General features: G+C 37.1%; 1 protein-coding gene across 3 annotated transcripts in view; it reads right to left on the bottom strand.

Annotated features, from left to right (window-relative positions):
* The window catches only part of CORIN (corin, serine peptidase), a 123,166-nt gene that overhangs the window by 77,394 nt on the left and 28,393 nt on the right, over positions 1–17,379 (bottom strand). For all 3 annotated transcript variants that reach the window (XM_015285490.3, XM_025150049.2, XM_040700259.2), the window contains exon 4: positions 4,014–4,224. In XM_015285490.3, the coding sequence (XP_015140976.2) occupies positions 4,014–4,224 (211 nt within the window). The remainder of the gene's footprint in view (positions 1–4,013; positions 4,225–17,379) is intronic.

Genomic DNA, 17,379 nt, shown 5'->3' with positions numbered 1-17,379 from the left:
AAGACACCTAAACATAAGCATTATTAGAAAGTATCACTCAGTGAGTGATTGCATTTTGCAGTTATAAGTTGACCCACTATAAACTTTCCTAATTTTGAAACTTTAAATTTTCTGTAAGCTCTAAGTCTGTAGAAATTGCAGAATCCAGTGCAAGTGAGTTGCTATAAAGAAACAAACAAACACTATGTTAGAGTTACTGACCTTTGGCCCACTCCCAATGATAAACTAAAACTCATTAGCTTAAATCCTTAATGATAACCAACAGCTCTAAGAACAGTTTTTCCTTACAACAAATGAAGCACAAGCGTTGTCACTGGTGGCAACTGATCATAGACTATGCAGAATGAAAAAAAGTTACTACCTCAAACATTTCAGAAGTTATCAGACATAGCAATGAGTAAAAGATGTCAATTTTCAGTAGAGTCACATCTTAGGAGTGCCGCTGGACAGCGTTAAGACAGGTTTTGTAAGTAATTTTTAAGTCATGTTGGAAAGATCTCACCCATTTACTCAGGAAGATGTTTCACAATCTTTTTAAATGATGAGCCCCACCCAAGTTATGAGCAAATAATAGCTTTACCCTAATGCACTTCAACTTCCCATGTACCATTTTCACACAGGTTTTAGTTCTACTTAAAAGTAGCTTCTTAAAGGTACAATCATATATATATATATTTAGAATAGCAGAGGTAACTGATTGTGCATCCACAGTTGCTGAAGTGAAATATAATTTTTTAGACTTTTTTTTTTACTGCCACACCTCATTCTCGTTGTAATAAAATTAAGGAGAATGATCTTTAATAGCAACAGTATTGTATTAGTATTCAGAAATTCCAGAACATAACTACACCGTGTGTTACACAAACACTGAAGACACTCCCTGCCCAGAAACTCATCTCCTCCAAGTGATAATGAAAACGATGTTTATGAACACATGAAAGATAAACGTGGAACAGACATAAATTAAAACATCAGAACAAAGCTGTGTAACAACAGCATATTGGATACCAAAGATTAGCATTTGTAACTTCCCTTCTTGTTGCTTCTTGTAGCACATTGTTATAATTATTGCTCCCAAGGCTGAAGGTGCCAACAAACTCTCTCAACAATACCTAAGAATAAACATCTGAGCATCACATGGTTCTCATTTCTTCTTTACTGTGTAAGCAGCATTTGTCAAATTATGTTTTACATGAATTTGAGGCAACTGCACTATAAAACAAAGAAGTATCAATAGATACCATTATCAGAGATGCTGTCAGTTAGGATGAAACATCAGTAATTCACAGGAGGAACTAGAGACAATGTCAGCGACAACTGTTCTGCATACTAGCATATGTTTTATGATACTGTATGCTAAAAAAAATCTTATTTCCAAAAAAGGGATACAGCATGTGGACCTATTCCTATTCATTATTCTCAGGGTCTTTTTACAGTGGCTCTTCTCCTTATCCAGATTCCTTCAGTATGTTCCTAATATTTACCAACTGACCCTGTTTAACAGACGTAAAACATGCCTGTCTCTTCCTTTTTCGTATCTGTGCTCAACACATAGAAAATGAGTTTCCCTTATTATTCCAAGAGCTTTTCATGCCAACAAAGGGATTTCTCCAGGGCCACTCCAGAGTCACAGACAGAATTCCCAAATTTCATTTATTTTTGACTTGTCTCATTGAGGTGAATTATTACTGAGGTCTAGAGGGAGATATTAAATTACTGTTTTGTGCAGGTATTGTATCCATTTCTCTTGAAGTTGTCTAGACTAAATTCTCATTCTGAAAATGAGATTCACTTATTTTAAATCATCTCAACATTCGGATTTTACAGTAATAAATCTTAATTAACCTCTAAGTTTCTGACATGACCTTTTTTTTCAAATATTCCCTGTTCATGTCGACTTCGTAAAGTCAATACAGGTTGCTAATACAATAACAAGCATATTGAAAGGAAATAAAAATAAATATGTTCTGATTTCATAACTATTCAGTAAAGGCAAAACCCCTTGCTTCAAGTTCATTATTCAACACTTATTGACATTAGGATGGCTTTACAAAAGATTTAAGTCTATATCCAACTAAACACAAACAAATCATGAGACATTATAGGCCTCATTTCTTATTAAAAATATATCATGCAAATAATGAGTAAAAATTAATAGTGCACTCTGGTTTTAAAAAATTTAGATCAGTGGGCAGAAATACAGGAAATCACATCTAATAAAGACATGACACTCCTTTAACTCATTACACTTGCATTTAAAGGATACTTGTTTGACTGCAATTGGGTTGTACAAGATACGCTGTAATCACTGAAACCGCTCAATTGCTTAGAGGGAAAAAAAAGAAAAAAGAAGAAGAAGAAGAAGAAGAAAAAATAAAGGATCTTTGAAAAGAACACAAGCTGACTAATGCAACTCATGTTTTTCAAACAAGCATTCTGTAAATATACCCTTACAGTTCTCCCTGTGATTGCCACTCAGCCTTCATTTTCAGTGTCACCCATGACATGCTCTGAAGACATATCATTACTTAAAGTCAGATTTTAATGTAAGCCTGCATCATTTACAGTCTCACATTGGATATTTTTCCCAATCTACCTGCAGGGTCCAGAACAGTTTCCAGAAAAATGGTGTTAAATTAAGAATCAAAGGAGGCATGGTGATCTCTATGACATTAACTTAAGCATGGAAATCCAGTCCCACCTTTGATGTTAAAAATAGAAGGAAGAAAGTTCCTTCTTTGGGGAAAAAAAAAAAAAAAAAAAAAGAAACACACAAAAACCCTTACTCTTCAATCTCAAAATATTTTGGTTGCTACTCAAACCCACAGCAAAAATCTGCATATTCCAAAGTTCAGCTTAATTTTTTTTCTTTTTAAATTAGCTGTTGTAACATATACTCTGCAAGAAAGTTATCTTCAGCAAAAAAAAATTGAAAAGGAATGCTGAAACTTCTACCCTTTCACTTCTCCATTTATTCGATTGTAGTACTGAATTGGGGTGAGAGGAGAACTGTAATGAATCAGAGTGAGTTAAGCAGGGTTAATAGATTCTGTTGTGGTGGAAATGGCAGGTATGTTGCCTAGACTGAGACTTTCAGTAGCAACTACATTGTAGATCAGCTTATCTAAAACGTAAAGCTGCACTTTCATAAATATCCTACTCCTATTCTTCTAAACTGTAGAGCTTTCAGCATCTTAGTTACTATTGTGTTAACTGAATTGCTTTTTGAACTGCTATATTCTCTTCCACTGAATTTTGCACATAAAGAAGTAAGGAGAAAGAGCTCTTCCCTCACTCCTTCACCCTTCAGAAGTGTCAGAAGAGCTGTGTATATATAAAAAAATAATCTTTATTCCTTTTGGACCATATGTTGATTTTAGCACTGCTAAACTCATTGACTATACTTGAAATTAAACTGAATGAAAACGGTGCACGCCTACGATACGAACGCTGTGTAACTATGTAAATACAGAAATCAAGACATACTCCTTAATCTTCCCACGTTTATGTCACTTTGAATACATCCTGCTAATCTAATACCATAAAATGTATTTAAACAATAAATTTTCATAAGGAAAAGACTAACAAGAATTGAAATGGCTGCTGCCTTAAAAACAAAAATCTGCTTTCTTGACTTGAATTTTAATGTAACCAATATCCACCACGCTTTTTGTCAATGTTTTACATATTTAAAGCATTTATATTATTACAAAGCATTCCATTTTGGACCATACAGATTGGAGAGATGAGGTACAAGAATTTTAGACTTCTTGTTAAGAAAATAAATCTGACTACTCCAGTGTCACACTTTTATTTAGTGCACTGGAAACACTTTTTCTAACAGAATCTTATTGCAGTTGGCTTATTCTGGCAGAAATGTGAATACCTTTGACAGACAGAAGTTTTACAGTGAGAAGGTCATAGGCTTAGTTGGGATCTGCACTTGTCTGATTAATAGAGAGCGTTTTACCACAATTGGCTCTCATCACTGACTGATTTTGGTTTCCAAATACCTGTCATCACCATCACTGATGCATTCAGGAAGAGCAAGACTACAGCCAAACAGCATGATGTGTTGATAGCAGCTGAGACGACTGAGATAACTGAAGAACTTCAGGAACTTTTCCATTTCAGTACTTTTGACAATGGAAAGAACTGAAGTTAGAGTCGTGTAGTTATACGGCAGCATTTGGCACTGGCTGTTGGTGATATTTATGCAGGCACCTGTGAAATCAAAACAATATATTTAGAACAAAAGTATCACCATTTAATAGTTGGTTCAAAGTATGCATTTAATTGGGAAGTCAGCAAATACAGCATATAAGTAATGTCTATTCCTCACGGATAAGGTGACATTCCATAATGCTATCACAACATTGTCCAAAAATGCATATCCGAAAACAAAAAGTATTCAAAGAAACTTGGTAAGTTAGCTTGGAAAAACAACTAAACTCATATTTTCACAATCCTCTGACCCTCTAAAAAAACTGTACAAGAAATAAAACCAATTTCTTTCTGATACAGGTTGGATGAACCCACCACAGGAATAGCTTGGATAGCTTTTCCCTCCTTAATTTTTTTTTAATTTATTTTCAATTTTGGCATCTTTCCTGCCAAAATCATCAACTTGCTTATCTGCTTTTCTCTACATGATGATTCTCCCTTCACAGTCTTTCTTTTTTACTTTTATCAGCACAGAATTATGTTGCTTTAATGGTTGACATATGCCCTGTCCTAAACCATCGTTGTACCACACCTGACCTACAAGACCATTTCTCTATCCATGCCGTTTTATACGCAGCAAGCTACCTCAGCTATGTGTGATCAGCAGCTTAACTTAGTACATGAAGCTCTTAAAAGTGAGTTTCACAAACCATACCTCAATTTCAGAATTTTAAACAAGAACAAACTAATAAAATCCGGTGTTAATGACAGCTTCCTGAGTAGATGAAGGCATTTCTTGGCTGTCTAGTCAAGTCTTAGCATATTTATTTTTCTTTATACTCAGAGTACATTGTGCAATAAGCAGTGATATCAGCACACTCCCAAGACCAGACTGCCACTAATCACGTTGTAAAGCATAATGCTACTGCTAAATGACCACCTCAACAATTGTTTTATGAAAGTGGAAAATTCTTAAGAGCATTTGAGCTTTAGCACTTTCGATTATTTTTGCAAAATGGACAGAGGTAATACTGAATGGAGTAGGAGCTTTCCATCATCAGACATTTCAGAACTGGCTTCTTACATGCTTTTTTTGGGACACCTGCCTCAGACCTCTGGTCAGATAGGACCTGGGAATGTAAATTACATAGGATGCAACTCTAACCATTCAGCAAGTCTGCCTCTGAAGATACTGCAAAGTATTTCTGAAATACTGCAGGTATTTCTGAAAAACAACACCAGTGATGGAAATTCAGTTCATAATCACAAGCTGATTATTTTTAAAGGATATCAGAGAACTGTCATCTCTTTAATAACTACTTACTTTGTGACTTTGCACTGTATTTGATCTTCTATAAAAACTTTTTTTTTTTTTTGGCGTTTTATTTGATACTTTAATAAAGTTTTACCATTTACTTGTATTGCAAAGATTCTTTTTTTTAGAATATTTTTATTGCTTGGGAAAATGTGACATGATTACAAAAAAGTTCTGATTTAAATATAAAAATACTGAAGTTTTTACGGACAAAATTCTTTAAACCACTAACCCTGTCACAACCATTTCTTGCCTACACTGTTTTGCTGAGGCTGGGTTAGAGGAAAACCACGGTTAGAGGAAAATACACTGATGCAAAATTCTGAGTCTCCTCCTCTCACCAAAAAAAAAAAAAAAAGAAAGAAAAAAGAAAAAAATACATTGAAGTTACTTAAATATATTACATTATCCTAAACTGGGTGAAGTAGTGGCACATAGGACTTTCCAAAAGTGAAATTTCAACAAAATGATTCACAAAACCACCACCTATTACCTGAGGCACAGTAGCAAAATAGTCCCTTCTAAGATCATGTTCTGGGCTACTTCGGATCTTTTAAAATTTGCACACTCCTGACAGGGGAGATGTAAAATTCCATGAACCTACCTGATCTTTAAGGAGCGCTCCATGGTTAAATAAAACAGCACCGAAGGTGAAATTTTATAGTAATTATACAAGAACTTTTAAAAATAAGATAGATGGATGGAGGGACTAAACCTAGGATCTGCGCTTGTAACAAAGTCATTCATATTTTATCATCAGTTTCATGATTCTTGCTTTCCGGTACAGCATCATTTCTGTGTTTATTTCAGGCATGTCCATATCCTAGACCACTCTCCAGGAAAATAAATGCCTGGGTTAGTTAGAGCCTCCTCTTTTTAACACAGGTGCTCAGCCCACCTTCTTTCATCCAGCCTGTAAATTACACTGCAAGTGTAACTGCACAAAGTCCCTATTCTCCACACTTCTAAATCAAAAACTGTAGTTTCAGGGTAATGGCAATTGTTTCATCACAGTATCATCAAATAAATACATTTTCACTGCAGTGAGAACAGCATGTCCTACAGTCGCAAAAACCTTCTCTGGCAGATTAAGGAAATACACCTTGCATTCTCACATGATTAGTTTTGCATAGGACTGATTAGCTCAGGAGAAGAACCCCACTGGCTCACTTACACTGCACAGACATACAGAGCACAAATACACAGTTAGCACTCAGGACCCTAACCCAGCAACAGGCAAAGTCTTGCAGTTTTACAGGGGACCTGACTGAATTTTCCAATTTCCCCTCAAATGCCACACAGATGCATTAGTTGATTATACTTTGAGTAACACACTATTTCACAACAATGTTGTTTCACCCAAACTGCAACCAGAAAAGAACTTAGAGATTCTTTATTCTGATCATTTGCATAAACAGGTCCTTCCAGTAACTCTTGCTCCAAGCCCGATAGCTTTTGATCATAGAATCATAAAATCATAGAATCGCTAAGGTTGGAAAAGACCCACAGGATCACCCAATCCAACCATTCATCCATCACCAATGGTTCTCGCTAAACCATGTCCCTCAACACAACATCCAAACGCTCTTTGAACACCACCAGGGTCCGACTCCACCACCTCTCTGGGCAGCCCATTCCAGTGCCTGACCACCCTTACAGAGAAGCAGTATTTCCTAACATCCAGCCTGAATCTTCCCTGGCACAGCTTGAAGCCATTCCCTCTAGTCCTATCACTAGTCACATGAGAGAAGAGGCCGACCCCCAGCTCACTACAACCTCCCTTCAGGTAGTTACAGAGAGCAATAAGGTCTCCCCTGAGCCTCCTCTTCTCCAGACTGAACAATCCCAGCTCCTTCAGCCGCTCCTCATAAGGCCTGTGCTCCAGACCCCTCACCAGCTTTGTTGCCCTCCTCTGGACACGCTCCAGGGCCTCAATGTCTTTCTTACAGCAAGTGGCCAAAAACCGGACACAGTACTTGAGGTGTGGCCTCACCAGTGCTGAGTACAGGGGATAATTACTTCCCCGTTCCTGCTGGCCACACTATTTCTGATACAAGCCAGGATGCCATCGGCCTTCTTGGCCACCTGAGCACACTGCTGGCTCATGTTCAGTCTAGCGTCAATCAACACCCCCAGGTCCAATTCCGCTACAGTGATAGGTAGAACATATCTTTTAAACAGCCAAGTCTGCTCGGTGCCAGAATTGCTCAGTATGTTGGCAAACAATGATGTAGACACAGAGTTAAAGACTATTAAAAGGAGAAGAAAAGTCTTTTTCAATGAATGTAAAAGGAACAGCTTATTTAATGCAGAATAGCATTTAAATAAAAATGTTACACAGTTAATGAAAAAAATCAATTTTTGAACAAATAACAGTATTTTTTTAAATAAATAGGAATTCTGAATTATTAAAAAATCCTGCACCGACAAAACCAAAGAAATAAGAAAAACATGCAGTACATCTCAAAATCCAATAGCTAAATTCTGCTCCACTTGTACAGACTAAGTGTATTTTATAAACTACACTTCACTCTGTTGCTAGAATGCTAATCATACACATGAATAAATCAAATTGATGGTATAACACATTAATATTAAACATGTTCCCAGACAAGCAGGTGATAGGTCAGAAAAGAATCATTGTACAGGTCTAGAAAAGCCCCAACCTATTTGCTTCCTTTCTCCGGTAAAGATTCATTGATTACAGGGAGTACAAGACACGTGAACTACTTCTGGCACTACCTACGTGGAAGAAAAATGAGCAGCAGGAACAACATGTGAAAAAGCTGCTGATCAGAGCAGCATGGCTCCTAATTATATGAGTCATTTCTGACATTCATCTAAATGAGGAGTTTTCTGCTTATCCATGGCTATTGTCAAACAGACTGAACTGGCAAGAAAAGGACTTCCTTCCACTCCAACAATTGTAACACAAGTCTGTGGTTTCATATTCAGTGCTGCTTAAATGAATTTAAACAACATATTTTCCCTTTCCTTCTCCCCCCTTTGGATTACTTTCAGACTGTACTGCTTATGAGCTGTTTCTGCACAGCTACACAAGTGAACTGGACCAGAGAACTGAGCTGCTTGAAAATAACTACTTACACTCTTTTCCCAAAAGGCAACATTTATGGCAGCCTCAAAGAAACACAACTGAACTGCAGCTTAAGCCTGATTGATAGCTCTAGTTTTAAAACACTCAGCCTTCTCTTAACATGGCATGATTTCTCACTCAGTAGTGGTTCCCACCTCTTTTTGAGGCCATAGAATGAACCAGCTCCGGGCAAAAAACAGCCTTTCCTCTATCCTGCCTTTTTATTTATCTTTATGTTTTTTGAGAGGCTGGGGAGAAAAATAATCAGTTCACATAGATCAGATCATTAATCTGAATAGCTTCATGGCAACAAAAACTTTTTTTCTAGGACCTGGGAAGGAGTTAGTTATCAATAGATAAGAACAGAGCTTGCTCACAGCAGCAGAAGCAATGCTTTTGCAGAATGTGCATCATTGCCCAGCACCATAAAGCGTTCTGAAAGGGTTAGGTAAATCTGAATTGAGAAAGAGTACACAGCCTGCTTTTCATATCCCAGGTCTTGTTTGCTGATACCCCCCCTTAGAAAAATATTACTTTTATTCAGAGCAACTTTTGCAGAATATTTTTAAGAGGCTTATGGAAAACAAAGTGTTCAAGGCAGCAGCAATCACCACATGCTTCACTATCTCAGTACACTGTAACTCATAGAACGTATCTCAGTACACTGTAAACACTAAATTTCACAGTTGAAGGCCATAAATTCACTGCCTGTGAGAGTGAATTCATCTCTGCTGAAACCAAGAAACCAAGTAATATTCACCTGGCTCTTTCATAGCAAAAGTTCTACCAACATGACAACGATGTGTTGATGGTTAGACTAGATGATCTGAGTGGTCTTTTTCAACATTTATGATAATATGAAATCTCCTCTTTAAGTGTCCTGAAAACCCTAGAAATCCCATTAAAAAAGAGAAAAATTAAACCAAACATCCATTCAAACTTGAGAAACCTGACTAGCTTGCCTATAGTGGCAACCTATAGACTTCTTGATATGGAAGTGACCCTCATAAAATCAATTTTTTTTTTCCTAAATTGCCACATTTTTCTGACCTTCAAAGGGTCTTCTGATTCTACTTAATTTCACAATCTTTTATGTGAGATATATTAAGATACATACTGCCCCTTTTTCTTCTGCTCTGTTGCTATTGTGTATCCAGATTATCATGGACTTTTGCTGAAGATCAAAGGAGCACAGCACTCCATCAAGAATCTGGTCTTTCCAGCAAAACTTATTACTGTTTTCAAAAATTTTAATACCTCTTTTAATTTATTACATCATCTTGGTACATTTTTCATCTCAATTAAAATGGAAGACAGATTTTGTTAGCCTCCCTCTCCCATACAGTCCACCTGGGACAGAACCTCTGGCATTGCATTTCAGATGTTTTCTCCATAACTCAAGAAAAGTGGCCCAGTCAGTGATTTTCTTCTGATCCATTTCAACACATGCCAGGAACTACAATCTCTCCTTCAGAATCACTCTAGTAGTGAAATCTACAAGTTGTTTTCTTAGTTCAAGTGTCACTAGCTAAAATCAACTATTTCACAACAAAAATAGTCTCTGCAATTTTTTCATATTAACATTGAGTTGAAAACACGATTTCCACAACTCCCAGCAGCTTCCATTTCCTAACATGAGGGACAGCTTAGTTGCAGAGTATGTACATTGGGTTACTGCTCCAGTCTGAATACATTCTCAGATCCTTCTACATATTTTTCCACACTCACAGAAAAGTTGTGCCTTTGTTCTTTTCCAGCACATATTGTACATAACAGAAAACACCAACTGATCCTTACAGAACAGCACACGTACATATTACATTACTGAAGAAAATAAAAGGGATACATATGTTTTCTGGAGGAAGAACGCCAACATTTTTCTACAAGAAACAGCACCATAGGCAAGATTGAACTTGCCTATTTTTCACAGCTTTCTCAGTATTACGTGCAGGTGTCCAGGTGTTATTAACAGAGGGCTGAAGGGCTCCTTCATGATGCAAGGCCAGGGCTGCCCCAAGCCAAATACTGCCATTTCCAATGGCCCCACCACAGGGCACTGTTGGGCCCCCCCAAAATGTTGGCATCTGGGAAAGCATGTTTGAGAAAGAACAAAATACTGCAAAGGAGAGTTACTGGGGAAAAAGAATAAAACAAAACTCATGTTAGATATAATCCTGCAGACACCAAGGTCAGAGAAGAATGAGGGAGAAGAGGCACTTCAAATATCAGAGCAGAGATTATGCAGCCCATGGAAGAGAACTGTGAAGCAAAAAATTGCTATGCAGCTCATGAAGAGGAGCACAGTGGAGCAGATTTCCACACTGCATAAGAATCCATGCAGATGGCTATGCTCAGAAGGAACTGTAGCCCACAGGGGACTGATATTTGAGTAGGCTCACCACAAGGGACTGCAGTCCAGACAGGGCACCAATGTCAAAACTGTTATTGAAGGACTGCAGCCTGTGGATTTGTTTCCACACTGGAGCATGGGAGAAGCATAAGGAGGAAGGAGAAGCTGAGAGGAGCTGTTATGAATCGACAGCAACTCTTACTCACCATAACCCACACCATACCAGTCAAGAAAGAAAGAGTAAAGGTGAGCAGCTGGGAAGAAAGATGCATTGGGGGAAGGTTATTTTGCTTGTATCTGTTTCTCACCATTCAACTCTTTTTTTAAATATCAATAAATTCAATTTATCTTACCCATGTTGAGTTTGTCCTGTCTGACACATCAGTTGGTAAGTGGCCTTCTAGTCTTTAGTTCAACCCACAAGAAATTCTACTTATATTTTCCCCCCATCCTGTCAAGGAGGAAGGAGTGAGAGAGCAGCTGAGTGGACACCTGGCAGCCAACTGAAGTCAACCCAAAACAATAATGCCCACTTAGTTTAAATATATACTTCAGGAATAAAATGGCTTATGTTGTGACAAGCACTATGTTGAATAGGATTAATATTTAAAACTAATTACTCAGAAATTACCTAAAGAGTAAAAAGTGTTCTATACATTCATTTTGAAGATTTTGCATCACCATTAGGCAATTAAATATGTACTGAAATGTAGCAAAGCTATAAAATGCATAAAATAAGAGCACAGAAAAAACACAGACCGAGACAAGTCACCATATTTATATTCAGAAAGTATGTGTATCAGTCCAGGCCTCAGACAGTTCAAGATGTCTTTAAAACTACTAGGTGCATATGATCTTTTGCTCAAAATGAGATAACTCATTTTTAAACTGCTGAAAGAAGACTATTGCCTACTTGCATATAATTTCAAGTTGTTAAATAAATTGCTTTGCGTGTACAACATTAAAATACCAAAACGCCACAACCACAATTGATAAGACATGCTGACAACAACTTTGGTGCTAAACCAGCCAAGAGCTACCTTGCCCTGTATTACAACTGACTCACCTCTTCAGGGAGCCAGCAAAGAGCACTGTGTGAAAAGTGCAGCACTACATGGCTCTGAGCAAAGGAAGTAGGGTCTCTTTCTCAGCAGTATTAACCTTTTAATGAAGTCCAGGTGACTCATAATAGATTACATGTGGGGGAAGAGGGAGATAAGATTTTGAACAGCAAACCTCTTCAACAGATCTAAAATAGAAGTAAAACTCCATGGCTAGTTGAAAGAAATTGCTGTGTATTTAACTTAGCTCAGCAAATGAATTATACAAATTGAAAGGAATGAGTGATTCTCAGCTCCATAGTTACCAAAGGAAAAGGTAATAAGGACACTGACCACCTGCAGCAGACAGAAAAACAGTTCATTATCTCCCAGGTCACAGAGAGAAAGTTAGCCATGAGGGACATATAATTCATATTTTAGATCAGCGTTTAAACGTTAGTTTAAACAGATTATATATATATATATATATATTTTAAAGGTAACCTGTCGGTTGCTGTACGGAGGAAGTTTGGAGAACCACGTCCAGTCAGCGTCAAACACTTCTTGCTAATGGCTTGATGCAGTTGTAAACTCTAACTCATTTATTCTACTGACCAAACGATATTGCAGAAAACTGGACTTTTCAATAAGCCATCTCATTTTTGGAGCCCCAGTTCTTTTACTCAGGTACTTCCAGACATTTCCCTTCTTGCTTCTTTAATCCCTTAGGCAGGAACAGCTGAGAGCAGGTAAGCTCATTAGCTAAAGGTGAGGCTGAGTACCTACCCCTATGAGGTGTGACCTGGCCTATATTCCAGATCTGGTATTTTGATCAGCTATCTCCTAATAGCCATTTTATTGGTATTCTTTAGTGAAATTGGAGACACATTTTGAAGAACCTACCATTAAATAAACAAAAGGCACAAAATGAAATTGATTTTAGGATTAGATCAGTCATTAGAGACTACTGGGCTGCATTTTGCTATTGTTTTGAAAGATGTATGTTACATTACTAGGCTTTGCTGAAAAACAAAAAGGGGTAAGGATGTAAAATAAATGCTAGCTTCCACAGGACCCATGGGAGCAGGCATTCAGATGATTTTTTTTTAACATGTGTTTTCAATAAATGAACATGAATGTTAGCTTGATTGACAATGATTAATTATGTATCAATACCGTTATTTTCAAAACAAAACAGTGCTTTGTAAAAGACTTACAATGGTTGAGATACTCACTAGGCTATTCAACAGGATGTGAATAAGACAGTACAGCAATAGAGTGTACTTGAGCTGTCCCATTTGTCTCTGGTTAATTAACCCTCAAGAACAGTCAAATTGCTCTTCTGATCTTTTTGGTAGGAGATCAGGATCCTTTTTTCAGCTGTAACTCACAGTGATAACTCAGTGCTTACCTCACTTCCAGACAAAAATAACGTAGCAAACCCTACTTAGGGCTTCCTATGAGATTTATCTAGAAACCAGGGACAAAATGCAGCACCTCACTTCCGAAGTAAAACACTGGCAGTATGTTAAATGTATGCTTTGCTAACTGCAATTTCCTGTCTGGTGGTTTGCAGGTGGAACTTAAGATCCTGGTCTACTGAGGATCTGGCTTAGCAAGGACTGATATAACTGGCTAACAACAGTCTTAGCAGTCTAACAGATTCCAGTCTGTTTTCCCTGTGGAAGATTTCCAGAGCTTTGCTTTTCCGAATTGTGTGTGATTGGCAGCTACTGTCTGTAAAAGACAATTAGCTTTAAAAAGAAAAACTGCAGCCCCGTTCTTCTGGATTTCACTGCACATTTGTTATAGTATATTTTGCAGAATATGGTGTAGGACATTCTGAGCCCTTTCTTTATTCTGGGAGGCTGCTACTGACTCTCCTGTCTGTATCACTGCAATTTTCTTTTGGGTATCACATTTAAAAAATATTTCTGCAAGAGTTCAAATGCTTCTGCTCACAGACAAGCTTGGCTATCAACATCAGTATAATCATTCCTTAGAGTTCCAATTATTCTATTTGATCATTATGTGAACAAAGAGGAATGCTGACAAACTTTCACAGTCTGAGGAGTTATTGGTCAAATAACACCTGTTTTTTGTTGGTTGGTTTTTTTTTCGTGTGTGTGTGTAAAAGGAGTAGATAAATATATAGGTGTCTAAGAGCTTAACATAATTACCATGAAGTTTCCCTATTATTGTACACCAGTTTAGTTGCATTTAAAGCTTACGAACAAGATGCTTTCAAGTTGCTTGTGCAAACTCATTTTAAATACTTGTATTTCATTTGCACTTCCTGCAATTAAAAGTCCATTTCTTTTATATAATTGCACTAATAAATACACATAGCTTCCCTCAATGTTGTCTCTTAAAGTTCTTTGTTTATATCAATTACATAGAGAGAAATGCCAAGCTCCCCATGAAAATTAGGACAAGTTATCACAAATGTACTTAAACTAGATGATATGTTAATTTTTTTTTTTTTAGCCATGAATGTTGTCTGTATTTTACTCAATATGTAAAAATGACTGTTTTTTAATCCTGTAATTACAGAAAGTACTGGTGGAAAGAATCCTAAGAGGATTCTAACCAACCGGCTACTCTGAGATTGTTACCAGCACATTGTTAGCCGTGCCTTTGTCTGGCTTGAGTTTTAGAAATTTCCAAGGATAAAGATCTCGTGGCTTGCATGTGTAATTGGTTTTACTGCTGCACTACTTGTCTGGTTAAAAGTTTTTTTCTAATTTCTAGTCTAAACTTCTATTATTTCATTTCATTGGAGAATATAATTAGGATTTTTTTAACAATCAGCTGCAATAAAGGGGAAACAAACACTTTGCATACAGATTAATAGCCAAGTAAATCTTTAACAGTATTGGTTAATTTATCACTTTTTCAAATTCCCATCCTCGTTACGGTTTCAGATCATGTTACTCATTATGTTGTTCTTGGATTTCACATGATTATGAAACATGGCAGCAACTATAAAATGCTTTCCGGTGTAATGGTGCTTTGAAATTCCTTTTGGACAATAGCCTAAATCTTTCCATTTTATACTAATGACAGCTCTATCTCTACAGCTGGCTGCGCTCTCTCTACTGTAAGCCAAAACAGACCACGCAGAAGCATAAGAGAGATCAATAAAAAATGAAATCACACCCAGCTAACGGATATAAGCTGTGCCTTTTGAAACTGTAATCAGCTGCTACAATATAGAACAATACTTGCATCTACAATATCTTTTTGTTGAAATAACCACATAACTTTCCAGAGAAGCTGATAGATCTGAAGTCATTGACTATAATTCACAGCCAATTATCTTAGGGGACGCCTTGTGTTCACTGATCCCATCCTTAGAAATTTCAGAACAGGCTGATACATGACTTCTTGCTTAACCACTTGCTCAGTTTGTCGTTTAACTTTGATGAAACTTTAAACTACAAGCAACAATATGTTATTTAAAACAAAATCATAATGGATGCATAAAAGAAAAGGCATAAAGCTGAGAAGATTTCTGTTCTTTACATTTAAACATTTTAAAGGTACATATGTTTTAACTCTAGAAGCACATGCACATCTTTTAAAAACTGGAACAACGCTGACTTGGTAGTTATTTCCAGTGAGGGAGTCTCCTGTTCTAAAGTCAAGCATGTGGCTGAACGGCTGAAGAATAAAGATTGGTAAATGAGTGAAAATAGAATCTTAGGGCGAGTGTGATAGTTATTTACAGTACTCATCACAATGTTAATTCCAATAGATATTTTTAATCTGCTAGATATCTTATATAGAGCATTGTTTGACCCAAGTGTATTTGGACAGATTATCATCTACAAACAAAATGGTTGCTATAAGGAGCCATGAATTTATTGAAAGGAATTAAAGGCTCAAGCTTATCTGGAGGTAAATGTATGAAAGTGTTAGCAACCTCATTACAGTTTTCACATAATTCTTTAACATTTCTGTCAAACTTCCAGATGCCTGAGAGTGGAAATGCACCAGGTATTAAAAGTTAGTTAGCTTTTTCTTTCCCATAAACCAAAGTTTCAGTGATAAATCTACATATATTCTACATAGAGAGTGATCACATGTAAGAACCTTTTGGATCACACTGCCAGCTAATTTATACCAGAAACTTAATGGTTTCCTTGCCACGGTGTGCCCATACATTCATAGGAAATGTTTGTGTTTGTATGAAAAGGTGAGTGGCCAAAGTTCTGGCTTAAGACTTCAGACACCACAGTTTGTGATCTTCTTTGCCAATTTGAAAGACCAAAACTATTTTTGCTCCAGGAGAAAATCATGTTTTAACAACATTTTTCATTTTTTATTGAGAACAAGATAAATATCTCTAAATATCTACGACAGGTCTATCACTGTTACTATGCTTAATATAATTGGGTCTGTTCCAACTTGTTTGAGTAATTAAACATAAATTATGATAAAAGAAAACATGGTTTATTAGGTCACTGTTTCAGAGACTAGCGATTAGGGAGATGAAAACCTATGGTCTGACTTGGAATGAGCAGCAAAAGGCAAGGAGAGAAAAACAGGGAATTTCTTGTTTCATGCCATCCATGACACATCCCTTCCAGCTATCCCCAAAGTGATTCTCATACTGCTCCTCTCTACCAAACAGAAAGCTGAGCCAGCTTTGTTCTTCATAGCTTATAGCAATGGCAGAATACCAAATGCAAAGAAAGGAGTGCCTGGCAGGAGAAAAATATTTATTTTATGTATGAATTAGACATTGTTATATTACAATAGAGGATGACCTCTAGACAGAGCAGGGTGTTGCAAATAAATTGCTCCATTTCAAATGCGCATGAACCATGAAAGAGCTTTCTCATTACTATTGCTACTACTCTACATAACAAGCATATCTGGGTTGGTTTGTTTTTTTTTTTTTTTAGGAAGAGTAAAAGCTGCAAACAAGCAAGCATAAAATATATGTTTTTTCAACTGATGCTCACGAAGTCCATAAACAGTGTTTCACTTTTGCAAAGGTACTTTCTCACTTCACTCCTACAAGCAACCATTTAGGGCTTGTTTTTGATCATCCTCTTACACACTTGCTTAAGTGTAGAGAGGAGCTGAATGGGAATCCACAATCACCTGAGACTCATGCCTTCTCCTGGCACTCTATTCAGTATATTCAGAAATACATCTGGAAAAATACATCCCTTATTTCTATACAACTCACTCAGGGCTGTGCCAAGGGCAGGCTTGTGTGCTGATTGCCAGAGTGCTGGGCCAGCTGGATGCCAGGCCCTACAAAGAAAGGGATGGTAGAAGATCAAGCTCAGAGCACTTGGTCACGTTACTTTTCCTATTAGTATTTGAACATGGTCACAGTTTTCCGTGTGTGTTTGAGTATGTGAAAAGGCTGCATGGCTACTTGATTGTCTGCTAGAAGAGA

The sequence above is a fragment of the Gallus gallus genome, chromosome 4 (genome assembly GCF_016699485.2).
Source record: "Gallus gallus isolate bGalGal1 chromosome 4, bGalGal1.mat.broiler.GRCg7b, whole genome shotgun sequence".
NCBI lineage: Eukaryota > Metazoa > Chordata > Aves > Galliformes > Phasianidae > Gallus > Gallus gallus.
This window is presented reverse-complemented; position numbering and strand designations above follow the sequence as displayed.